Genomic DNA, 13,085 nt, shown 5'->3' on the forward strand with positions numbered 1-13,085 from the left:
ATGTGTTGATTTTGGTAGTGGAGAAGGCAACATACAAGAGGGAGGTGGGCAGAAGAATGATGAAGGCAATAGGCGTGCAAGAGTTAAAGAGAACAGAGACAAATACCGTTAAATACACAAACCTGCAATAACCATGAACTCTGATCAAAGACATGGACACATACACAGGTTGAATGGGTGTGGAAGGGAAAGTGGGAGTATATCCACCAGTAGAGCAAGGTTTGACAGGATATTTGTACTCGGGTATTTAGCATTGCTGCAAACATATCCAGGAAGGTGGTGGAGCAGACAGGGAGCAAACATATGCAAACTTAGAAAACGAAATTACCAAACACCTTGAAGAAATGAGCTGGGCCAACGGGCTCAGGACCATAGTCTCAGGGGACACCATAAGCAATTGGCAAAACAGTCCAAAAAGACAGTGTTCTACATCCTACTTTGGTGAATAGGGACTGGGGTCTTAAAAGCTCGTGCATGACCACCTAAGGTACAACTATTGGTCTCTTCCTATCCCAAGGAAAGAAGAGCCATGAAAACTGAAGATTCTTGGCAACAATTAGTTCAACAGACTAACGGACCACATGAAAGAAATATCAGTCTCCACGACCCTGCAACCAGAAGAACTAGATGGTGCCTAGTTACCACGACCAACTTCTCTGAAAGGGAACACATTCGAAGGTCTTGGATAGAGTGGGAGGAAATGTGGAACAAAACTGAAAACCATAAAAGACCAAGCTTACTGGTCAGATAGAGACTGGTGAAACTCCAAGATTATGCCCTTGGTCACCCTTCAGTTTGGGGACTGAACTCATCTTCATGGCTCACTTTTCAGATAAGATAGGTATATGGATGGGACAATAACACTGGTGAGGAATGCACACCACAGAATGGTCAACCATCGGAGATAAAAATGTCAGTATTTACCTAAGGATAAAATTCAGAAGGGTTGGGAAGGAAGGAAGAATGGAAATGGGAAACCCAGGGAGGAAGTGGGATAAGTAATACTACGTGGAAAGGACTGCAGTCATTGAGAAGTGTACGGGTTTGTTTAATGTAAAACTGACTATCCGTTCTGGAATCCTTCACTCAGTTAACAATAAAAAGTGTGAGGGAGGAACGGAGGGAGGGAGGGAGGAAGGAAGGAAGGAAGGAAGGAAGGAAGGAAGGAAGGAAGGAAGGAAGGAAAAGAGAAATTGGCCAAGGTCTACATAAGGGATACTAGCTATCATTCTGAAGGACTTCTAAAGAGAATGTGCACAAGCCAATGTACTGCCTAATACAGAATTTTAAAAAATGTATATTTAAGTTAAAGCAAAAAAAAAAAAAAAAAAGGTACAAACTATTAACATGCTTAGCTGCTAATCAAAAGGTTGGAGGATCGAATCCACTCAGGGTGTCTCAGATGATAGGCCTGGTGACTATCTCAGAACAAGCAGCCATTGACAAACCGATGGAACACAGTTGTACTCGGACATACAGAGTCACCATGAATTGAAGCTGACTCAATAGTATTGGTTAGGTTAGGTTAACGACACATTAACTTCTCTGCTATATTTAGGTTACGGTTAAAATTCTGTTAAAGTACAATCTGTTAACTGGGTGTTGGAGGAGGGAATAGCTAGTGGGTTTGAACTGTTAACCTTGCAGTTAGCAGTCCAGTGTTTATACTACAGCACCACCAGGGATCCTTATTAGTCAAGTGCTGTTAAGTGCTGTTGAGTTGGTTCCAATTCATAGCAACCCTGTATAGGGTTTCCAAGGAGCAGCTGGTGGGTTCGAACCACTGACCTTGCAGTTTGAGGCCAGTGCTTATCCTAAAATGCCACACCAGGATTCCAGCAGTTAGTGATAAAATCAGGACTAGTACCTAGCTCTCTTGGTTGTTGGTGAATACAGTTTTTAAAACATTGAAACTTACTTAAATTTATTCTAACTGATATTTTATTGGTTAGACATGCGAATGGCAGGATGAGATTAAGATGGAAACATCATTTCACTCAGACTTCATAAAACCAACCTACTATTGGAGAATTAGTTAAGGTTGGATCAGCTTTCAAGTCTTCTGGCTACATAACGAGGAGAGGAATTGCTGGATCGTATAGTAGTTCAAGTTTTAGTTTTGGGAGGAACTGCCATACTGTCTTTCACGATGACTATAGAATTTTGCATTCCCACCAGACAAGGGGTAAGAGTTCCAATTACCTCACCAACATCTGTTCTTTCTTTTTTTATCTGAGCATCCTAATGGGATCTCATTGTGGTTTTGATTTGCATCTCTCTAATAGCTGATGACACTGAGCATCTTTTCATGCATTTGGTGGTCATTTCAATGTCCTTAGTGGTTGTTACCAGCGGTGAGAGGAGGGAAAAGGAGGATTAACGGTGACGAAAATATCACGTTGATTAAAAGTAGAGTTGCATCGCTGGTTATTGTATTTGCTGTCAATGAATTATACACCTGTAAAAAGTTGAATTAGCCAGAGTTGTGTTGTTAATGTATTTACAACAATGACAAACTCACACTAAAGATGTAGTTGCTGAGACTGCTTATGTACAACCAGAAACCTCATTTGGTTTCTTGGTTTGCAGGGTTAGAGTCATGGTTTCATGGAACATCTCAATTAATTGTCTTAATATACCATGCTTAGTGCCACTGCTCTATCTCTTAGTCTTACACATAGTGCCTGGAGTCTCCAAAGTTTGCAAACAGACATCCAGAGCACAACTCTATTCACCTGGAGCAACATACGAAGGAGAGTCTGGAATAGGAGGAGATATCTGATGAATTTGGGCCTCTATAAACAACTGCCTCCTTTCCCTTGAGAACGGAAGAACTGGATAGTGTCCAACCGTCATTATTGGACATTGTGATCCATGATTCCATAGAAGAAGTCTGACAAAAAGGGGAAAATGCCAAAACAGATTTTCAAAGTTTCACAGAATCCAGACTTCTGGAGCCATATACATTGGATGAACCCTTAAAATGATTGCCCTGAGATAATCTTTAAACCTTAAGCCAAAAATAACTCCTAACTTCATCTTAAAACTGAACAACAGTATAGCTTAACTGATTAAAAAAAAAAAAAAAAAAAAAGAGGTCAGCCTTGAGCAGTATGCTCCTTTGAGAATTCTCTCTGTGGGATCAAATTGACCACAGCAACTTGAAAGATGAGATAGGGAACGTAAGGAGCAGTGAGTTTATGTTACTCTGAAAAGAGGCGTGAGGATGCTTACCCAACTTGAAGACTATAGTGTGACTAAAGTTGGACAGTAAATAAGGAAGACTGTAGATGAATTGATGCTTTTGAGGTAGGTGTTGGAGGAGAATATTGAAAGTGTCATCCATGGGCTGCCCGTAGAACCAACAGATCTGGTTGGAAGAAGCGCAGCCAGAGCGCTCCTTGGAGGCCAAGATGGCTAAACTTAGTCTCTCATACTTTGGACATATTGTCAGGAGGGACCAGTCGCTGGAGAAGGGTATCATGTTTGGTAAGGTGGCAGGTCAGAGAAAAAGAGGAAGACCCCCAGCAAGATGGATTGGCCAAGTGGCAGCATCAATGGGCTCAAGAGTGGCAACAATTGTGAGGTTGGCCCAGGATCACGCAGTGTTTCATTCTGCTGTGCATAAAGTCACTATGAGTTGGCACCAACTCAATGACACCTAACAACAAAAAACAACAAATGGAGCTCTGGTAGCATAGTGGTTACAAGTTGGGCTGCTAACCTCAAGGTCAGCAGTTCAAAACTACCAGCTGTTCTGTGAGAGACAGATGGGACGGGCTTTCTGCTCCCATAAAGATTTATAGGCTCAGAGACCTCATACCCCTGTATATGTATGTATATGAGTTGGAACTGATTCCATGGCACATAACCAACCAACCAACCAAATAGTACATGTAGAGACTGTTGATTTGCTGTATGTTTTGTTGTGTATGCTCTCAATAACAACAAAATAAAATTGTATTTTAAAAGAGATTATGTGATAAGACAGAAATAATATTTAATTTTAAGAGTAGAATGAGGCCTAACTTCATATGTTTGCAAGATTTTTACTGTCTCGTAGTGAGATGAGACAATAAGAAAAAATTGACGCAAGTTTTAGAATGTAAGGATTAGATCTCAGTAAAGATTACCCAACTGGAAACTGATTTAAAACTGAGATGAGTTCCTAGAAGTATATGAGGATTTTAATTACCATTTTAAAAAAATGGTTGAAGTGTGGTTCTGCCTAAAGGGAAGAAAATCTTTAATGGTCATTTCTATTCAAACATGGAGTCGTTGGCAATCAGGGTCAAAACCTTTTTTTTTTTTTTTTTTAAAGTAATCAGTTTCAATTAGAAAAATTCATCACCAGTTTAAAAAAATTATAATCCAAACATTAATTGATGATCTTAATAATTAAAACACATTTTTTTCCCTTAGAGACAGTATAATCTATAATTTCAAAGGCAGAAACATGAAAATGAATTCTAAGTCAGATAGTGTTACAGAGAAGGTTAACTTAGAAATAACGTAGCACAATGGTTTGTTTTATAGGACACCCAAGACCAGGGAGTTTTGTGTCTAGTTCTCAGTTCCAAATTTAAACATGAGAAGGTCCAACTCGATACCTCAAACATCCACAGGTCAGCTCAGTGGTCCATCTACCATGCAAAGTTGCCTCTAGTAATTCATATTAAATTTTAAATATGCTGTCTGCCATAGCAATACAGATTTTAAATGAGGAAAAAAGCCAACATTGATAGAACCACAGGTTTCTCAAAGGCATTTTGCATGTGACCACATCATGGGTGGAACTTTTCCTGCACAATGTAGGATGTTTACCATCCCGATCCCTGTCCACTAAAATCACAGTAGCACTTCTAAGTCCTGTGATAACCAAAAATGCTGCCAAATTGCCAGATTATCTACAGAAGGATGTAGAGGACTCTCTGAACTCTCTGGTTCTTTAAACCTACTTAGAACTCGAACATGACTTGGGGACAATTATCTGCACCTAATTTTTTTTTTAATCTAAGAAGAAAGTCTGTTCAGATAAAAATGTACAAAATCAAACTCTTAACTGACAGCAATTGTCACACACCTATTTCTAATTTGGGGACTCAATTTTATTAAGTTAGTTGCATTTCTTACATACTTAGAACATCAGCAACATACAATCCAGCTGATTCTATGCAAGAGTCCTGAAGAGAGACTTTATTTAGAACATATTAACTACAATAACTAGTTAGCTTGCCCCAAAGCTGGTGGTGGTGATGTGCCGTGGACCCGGTTCCAACTCATAGCGACCCTGTACAGGGTTTCCAAGGCTGTAAATCTTTACGGGAGCAGAAAGCCTCATCTTTCTCCCGTGGAACAGTTGGTAGTTTCGAACTGCTGACCTTGACACTTCGTAACCACTATGCTACCAGAGCTCCTGAAGCCATTACATACTTCAATTTTTTAAAAAAAGTTTCATTTTGGATGTATGTGTTATTATTTTTTAAAATACTTACAAGATCCAGTGCCGAACCACCACCAAGGTATTCCATTATTATCCATAATTTTGAACCCTGTAAAAGCCATAAAAAAATGTTTAACTTTAATATAAAATCGAATCAAATAACATATTAGAATAAAAACTAAATTAGACATACCAATGCACTGATTGTAAAAAAAAATGCTGAAAATTTATTGTTTAGAATATGGACCAAATGACAATCTAGTTCTGAAGCTGAATTCTCAAACCTATGTCGTCTATGATAAAAATATAACGAAGAACTGCTGAACTATAGTAATTTTCATAAAGCCCAGACAAAATAAACTATAGCTTTAAAATTGCTTTAAATTTTGAATGGTGATTCTGAAAGGAAAAGTAGTTATATTAAAGAATGAGGGGTTAATGGAGACCTGTAGAAATTATGAATTGGGCATCTGGGTGCTTCCATGAGATCTGATAGTTTGAGAACGCTGAACATGCTGGTTTATTTCAGGGTTTGGCCTTTGTTTTCATGTACTTTACATTTTTTGGCAGTCATAATTTATGGGTACTTTTGGACCATATATCAAACCTAGAAATAATATTGAGTTTCTCCCCCTTGGGATAAATGCATAAGAGAAAGGGAGTGTGTAGGTTAAAATGTATGTGATTACTATGATAACTCCAAGTAGAATTAACTTTGCTGTGAACTACACAAGAGGAAATGGAACTCAAAGAGTATACATGCATATGGATTACAAAACAGGTTTGTACATACATATCTATGCGTACGTATACACACATAGACACCCCATTCGGCTCTATCAGTGGAAATTTGAAATAATAATTATGAAATCTGTTTCTTTCAGCTATATTTCCTGATATCAATTCATCAGTGGTATTCTCTGAATTTTTGTAGGATCAGAAGTCCATTTCTAAGCAAGGTGTTTGGAATTTTGAAAGCAAGTATTTTCCCGTAACAATGCCTAGATTCCTGAGGTTGTCCCCTCACAAGACAATTTAATTCAAATGTATCTGCAGTATCCAAGAAGAGTACCAGAGAAACTACTACTTATACCATAGCAATGTCTCTATGAGAAAAATACATTCAGATTATTCTTCAACTAGGATGCTATGAGCACATTTCTTTTACAACCCAGCTATGAGAGGAAGGTCTCATGCTACTGCTGGTAACCCTACAAACTCTAAAATCTCTAGCAAGCTGGGGCTTTTTCAAGACAGAGATCTGGTGATATGAAGGTGGGGGCTAAGTGAGGGCAAAAACCGAAATCACACCCATTGCCATGGAGTAGATTCTGACTCATAGTGACCCTGTATAGTGGTTCTGATGCTGTGGATCTTTACAGGAGAAGAAAGCCTCATCTTTCTCCCATGGAACACCTGGTGGGTTTGAACCTGTGGTCAGCAGTCCAGTGCTTATCCTACAGAATCACCAGGGCACAGGGTTTAAAAATCAGTCTAGGGGTAGGGCCTAGAAAGAGAAGGATCAGTCAAGTTAAGACAAAAAGATTCCTCCCTTCTTTCTTGATGTTGGCAATATGGAGGCTAAATCAGAAAAAGAGGCAAACAATGTTTCCCCCACCCTCTCTCCAATAATCTTGATATTCAACTTGTCCTGCTCATAGCAGGGAGCCTGACCTGGGAAAGAAAGATTGTGCCCAGAGCTGAGAGTCCTTGTTACCAGTGTCTATAGTAGGAAACAGAGGAAATAAGCCCCCACAACTCTGGTGAGCATGCAAGTTATAAGAGTGGTTCATGTAACTTTTATTTATGTATAGAAATTTGACATTCAGAACCTGGTGTGTGTTTTTATACTTTTTTCAAAAGAAGGGGAAAAAAAGGTTTACACAATGGTTAAGAGCATGAGGAGTTGTTTTTGTTTTCTTTTGCCATAAGTCTGTGTCTAAAAAGTACTATATTGTACTTAACCAAACCCAAACCCAAACCCACTGTCAAGGAACGGATTCCAACTCATAGCAACTCCACTTCTGTGGAGTGGCTGATGGATTTGAACCTACAACTTTGCAGTTAGCAGCCCAATGTGCAACTCACAGGGCTCCTAATACTGTGCCTTGTTAAGTGCCTTTGAGTGGGCTCCCCCTCATAGTAACCCTGTTTAGGGTTTCCTAGAAGCAGCTGGAGGGTTTGAGCCTCTGAATTTGCAATTAGCAGTCCAGTGCTTATCCTACAGCACCACACCAGGACTAAAAATTACACACCTTAATATGAGGGGGCTTCAAAAAGTTCGTGGAAAAATGGAAATAAAAGATAATGGAATCTTTCCATGAACTTTTTGAAGCATCCCTTGCACTTCATTTTCAATGGTTTATTAATTCAGAATGATTCCCATTTCTCTAGATGCCATTTAAAATAATAAAACATGTTTAGCTGTTTTGCAGTTCGGCATGAATGGTAACACCTGTTTTCCAAACTAAAAGTAATGTGTGTCCCCTGTTTTGGGGGTACCAATTCAAAACAGAAACTTACCATCTGTCTGTTCTTCACCAAAAAAAATATTCATAGAAAGCTGGAAGCTGGAAATGTGACTTTACAAAGCAGTATATAATGCTGCTATTAAAAATAAAACAAAGCAACTTCTAGATCTGAGAAAAGGGTTTTCTAATAGCAAGTCAGGGGGCACTGTGGTTTAGTGCTAGAAGTCTCCGCTTCCATACAGAAAACTGGGTTTGATTTCTGGCCAATACAACTCATGCACAGCCACTGCCCAACTCATTGGAGTCTTTTGTGTTGCTCTGATGCTGAACAGACTTCAGCAGAGCTTCCAGACTAACACGAACTTGAAAGAAAGGCCTTCTAAAAATCAGCCAATGAAAACCCTATGGCTCATGTGTGAGTTTGCCATGAGTCAGGGGCCAACATGATGACAGCAAACCTTTACAACAACCGGCAAGTTCTCTCTGCAGCAGAATTAGGGAACCTCTGTAACAAGAACACATAGAAGGATACGAACAAGGATACCTGTCTTCTGACTGCCGCTAGTAGAGACAAGCATCACTGGGGGCCATCTAGAAAATTGTTAAGCATGCACAGGGACTGAAGTGCGCAATGGTGACCTGCTAGAGTTCCTCCCTGCTTAGGGAAGCTTTACTCAGGCTCTTCTTGTTGGTTACTTGTCTACAGTAGGTCTCAGTGGCTGATTTAAAATACCAGCCATACACCGAGCAAACCTCAATGTCCTAGACACTATGATTCTATTATTTTGTGGGACTACAACTTCAACATTTGCTTTCTAATAAAATATTTTAGTTCTGGAGAATACAATACATATGCTTGTTTTTTTTTTTTTTTTTTTTAATATATTCTAAAAGGCTAAGATGATATCTATGTATTGGTGATACAAACAACCAAGTGACTGTAAATCAGACCCACATATCCATCACATTATACATAGGAGGCCTTGAACGGACCACACTAGAGAACTCAAATACATGGACAATGGGTTGGAAGAGTACATTTAAAGCCTTTCTTTGACATGGGGTGTGTATGTAAGTTGGGCGTTAGGAAATAGTCCTTTGTTGTTGTTGTTAAGTGCTATCGAGTTGATTCCAACCCATAGTGATCCTGTATAGGGTTTCCGAGGGAACAGCTGGTGAGCTTGAACCACCTACATTGCAGTTCAAATGACTTTGCAGTCTGGCGCATAAACCCACAGCACCATAACAGAACTCCAAATTTGCCCTCACTTTGAAACAACATAACAACCCCTTTTGTTGTTATTGTTGTTAAGTGCCTTGGAGTTAGTTCTGACTCATAGTGACCTTGTATAGGGTTTCTGAGGAGCAGCTGGTGGGTTTGAACTACCGATCTTGTGGTTCAAAACCACCAGGAGTCCCGAACCAACCCCTACTCACAACAAATTCTTCATCACTATCACTTTCACTTGCTGCATGAGCAGCTTTTAAGTCATTGAAAAGGCTTTGAGTGTTCTCTTGCACAAAATTAACTTGAAATATGAACCATACGCACCTGTTCTGATTTTGAATGAAATGAAAAACATGTTTTAGGTAAAATGGATTTTGATGCAATTAATGTCCCAAGGGGTCTCTAGTGCTGGGGTGGGTGGAATGCGGCTCTTTTATGCAGATTTATGCAGCTAAAATTGTATAGTGTATGATACCATCTGCATAAATCAGATGGTAGCACACACACTAAAAGTAGGATACCAGCTCTCTACTAAATCCCAGAGGTAGAAAATGTAGGCGGGTACTCTAACTCTCACAGGTCATGAAAAGGTTAAGACCCACTTAGGAATGGCTGTAATTCACCATCTGGGGAATGTTTGCACTGACTCAGTGGTAGAATTCTTACAGGAGTCCAATTTCCAGCCAATGAACATTAAGCACACCCACCACCTATCTGTTAGTGGAAGCTTGTATGTTGCTGCCGAATATGTTTTGATAGAGCATCCAGACCAAGACAGACTAGAATAGTCAAAAACTCTACTTCTGCAAAGTCAGTCAATGAAAACCCATGGATCACAACTGTTCAGTCCCATTGTCCACGGGGCCAACAAGAATTGGGGGGAAGACACTATGACGGCTAATAACAACACAAATTAATAGTGTTGGGGGTCTACTGTTAAGTGAGAAAAAGTAGGAACCTAATGTTAACAAAAGGAGCTCTGGTAGCGTAGTGGTTACGAATCAGGCTGCGAACTGCAAGGTCAGCAGTTCGAAACTACCAACTGTTCTGCGGGAGAAAGATGAGGCTTTCTGATCTGGTAAACATATACAGCCTCGGAAACCCTGTACAGGGTCGCTATGAGTTGGAATTGACTCCACGGCACATAACCACCACCACCACAGTGTTAACACATTACTGATGTTTGGGCCGACTAGCTTTTGTCACCTGATGAGCTCTTTGTACCACATTGTTTGCTGCTAAAGCAGACACTTGGACTGAGGGAGTAGAAATATCCTAAGGGGAAACTTGGAATTCATTTGTCCCTAGAGAAAAAAAAAAAATGTTCTCATATACGTACTTGAAAAGGTACTATGTGTGCTGAATATTAAGTAGATGTTGAATTAAATAGACTTGGCCACCGATCTGGGAATCTTATAACCAATCATAATGCTGGCAACAAAAATCTGCAAGCAAAATTTTGTTGAACTGCTAGGAACCAAAGAAATAATCTTGCCCAAAACATGGCAGGCAAGAGGAGAGCAGCATAGCATGGTCAATGGCAAAGAAAGTCACTGGGAGCTGCACAAGAGTAAAAGACAACACAGCGAAAACTATACACAATCTGGCAATAACAGTAATAACAAAGCGTAGTGGCTACGAACTGGGCTGCGAACCACAAGGTTAGCAGTTCGAAACTACCAGCTGTTCTGCGGGAGAAAGAGGAGGCTTTCTGCTCCCGTAAAGATTTACAGCCTCGGAAATCCTGTACAGGGTCACTATGAGTTGGAACCGACTCCACGGCACCTAACAACAACAAATTAGTAGATACTAAGGGAGATGTGAGTATTCAAGCAGAACGGATATAGGAATGCAAATGGGAATATGCTGTTGTTGTTGTCAGGTGCCATTGAGTCGGAACTGACTCATAGCGACCCCATGCACAGCAGAACGAAACAATGTCCGATCCTGGGCCAACCTCACTACCGCTGTCACATTTGACACCATCAAAGATGCCACCTGGCTGATCCATCTCGTTGGGGGTCTTCCTCTTTTTCTCTGACCCTCCACCTTACCCAGCATGACATCCTTCTCCAGCGACTGTTCTCTCCAGACAATGTGTCCAAAGTAGGAGAGACGAAGCTTAGCCATCTTGGCCTCCAAGGAGCACTCTGGTTGTACTTCTTCCAAAACAGATCTAATGGGAATATACCCACATGTATTTACAGGATTGGCAGAGGACATTTCTTCATATGCATTGTTATGTGGTGCAAACATATCCAAGGATATCTTAGAACAAACGGGGCAAAATTTTGAAAACTTCTTAGATATGTATAAATTGGTTCCAACTTATAGCGACCCGCCACAGAGTTTCCGAGGCTGTAAATCTTTAAGGGAGCAGAAAGCCTCATCTTTCTCCCGCCGAGCGACTGGTAGTTTCAAACTGCTGACCTTGAAGTTAGCAGCCCGATTAGTAACCACTACGCTACCAGAGCTTCTTAAAAGAACTAGATAGTACCCAACCACTCTCATCAGAATTACAACAGACAGTCTTGGAGAGAGAGAGAAAAGAAAAATGTAGAGCAAAATTCAAAAGCATAAAAAAGACCAAACTTCCTGGTCTAATAGACTGGTGGAACTTCTGAGGCTGTGGCCCTTGCTGTTGTTGTTGTGAAGTGTCGTTGAATCGGTTCCAACTCATAGCGACCCTATATTGGGTTTCCGAAGGTTAATGAGTTGGAACTTCCAAGTCTTGTGGTATAAACTGACCTTGCAGTCCAGAGTGTTAACCACCAGGGCTCTACTGTGACCCTCAGACAACTTTAAACTTGAAACTGACCTTACCTAGGTATCAACTTTCAGCCAAACAATCCAAAATCTACTGTCATCAAGCCAATTCCGACTGATAGCGACCCTATACAGAGTTTCAAAGATTGTAAATCTTTATGGGAACAGAAATCCTCATCTTTCTCCTGAGGAGTGATTGGTAGATTCAAACTACTGACCTTGCAGTTAGCAGTCCACCTCGTAATCCACTATGCTTCCAGAGCTCTTAACCAAAGTTGTTGTTGTTGCTGGTGTTGTTAGGTACTGGCGAGTCGGTTCTTACTCATAGCGACCTTGTGCACAATAGAATGAAACACTGCCTGATCCTGCGCCATCCTAACAATCCTTGCCTAGAAAGTGAATTATAACACCAAGAAGGAATGCACTCCTTAGAAGAAAAGGCAATAGGGCACCATTTGCCCCAAAACACGTTTCAGAAAAGAGGAAAGGGTTTTCAGGAAAGATGGATGAATGAAACAGGGGAGCCCAGGAAGGAAGTGGAAAGAGTGTTGTTACACTGTTACCAATGTCACAAAACAAAAGGTGTATGAATTGTTGAATGACAAACTAATGTACTCTGCAAACTTTCACTCAAACTACAATAAAAAGTCAAAACAAACCAAAACAGATACGATAGTGAACATTTGTTATCAGGACTGATTGTGATTGTTAGAAATGTAAAAGTAGATGTTTTGTAGCATAAGGAGAGGAGTGATTGACTTTGCAGTCTAGGAGCAGAGGTCCCTGGGACCATCACGGGAGAAGAGAGGTAAGCGGGACCCTATCCAGAGAAGCAGTGATGCCAGAGATGGAGGCAGAGACAATGACATGGAGAGATGGAGTGACTGGGGACTCTAGACACAGAGAGGGAGAGGGGCTGTGTGCTGATGACCAGGGGGCAGGCTTGCAGGGTATATACCCTTTGTTCGGTTGATGATGCATGGAGGGGGATTGTAACCATGGCAATGAAACGATATACGATAGGATGAATGTAAAGCTAATGTTCTCCCATGTAAAGTATCACATAATTCACAATAAACATTAAAAAAAAAAAAAAAAAAGAATGAATTGAGAAAAAAAAAAAGGAGGGGAGTGATTGATTTTGCAGCCCGTGAGCGGAGGTCCCTGAGACCATCAA

At 40.4% G+C, this 13,085-nt stretch overlaps 1 protein-coding gene across 1 annotated transcript in view; it reads right to left on the reverse strand.

The window, feature by feature from the left end:
- LOC102814040 (serine/threonine-protein kinase MST4-like) overlaps nt 1–13,085 on the reverse strand; it is an 87,975-nt gene that overhangs the window by 13,383 nt on the left and 61,507 nt on the right. The window contains exon 4 of the mRNA XM_006862817.1: nt 5,496–5,552. Within this exon, the coding sequence (XP_006862879.1) occupies nt 5,496–5,552 (57 nt within the window). The remainder of the gene's footprint in view (nt 1–5,495; nt 5,553–13,085) is intronic.

This window comes from Chrysochloris asiatica, unplaced genomic scaffold (assembly GCF_000296735.1).
Source record: "Chrysochloris asiatica unplaced genomic scaffold, ChrAsi1.0 scaffold00051, whole genome shotgun sequence".
Lineage (NCBI taxonomy): Eukaryota > Metazoa > Chordata > Mammalia > Afrosoricida > Chrysochloridae > Chrysochloris > Chrysochloris asiatica.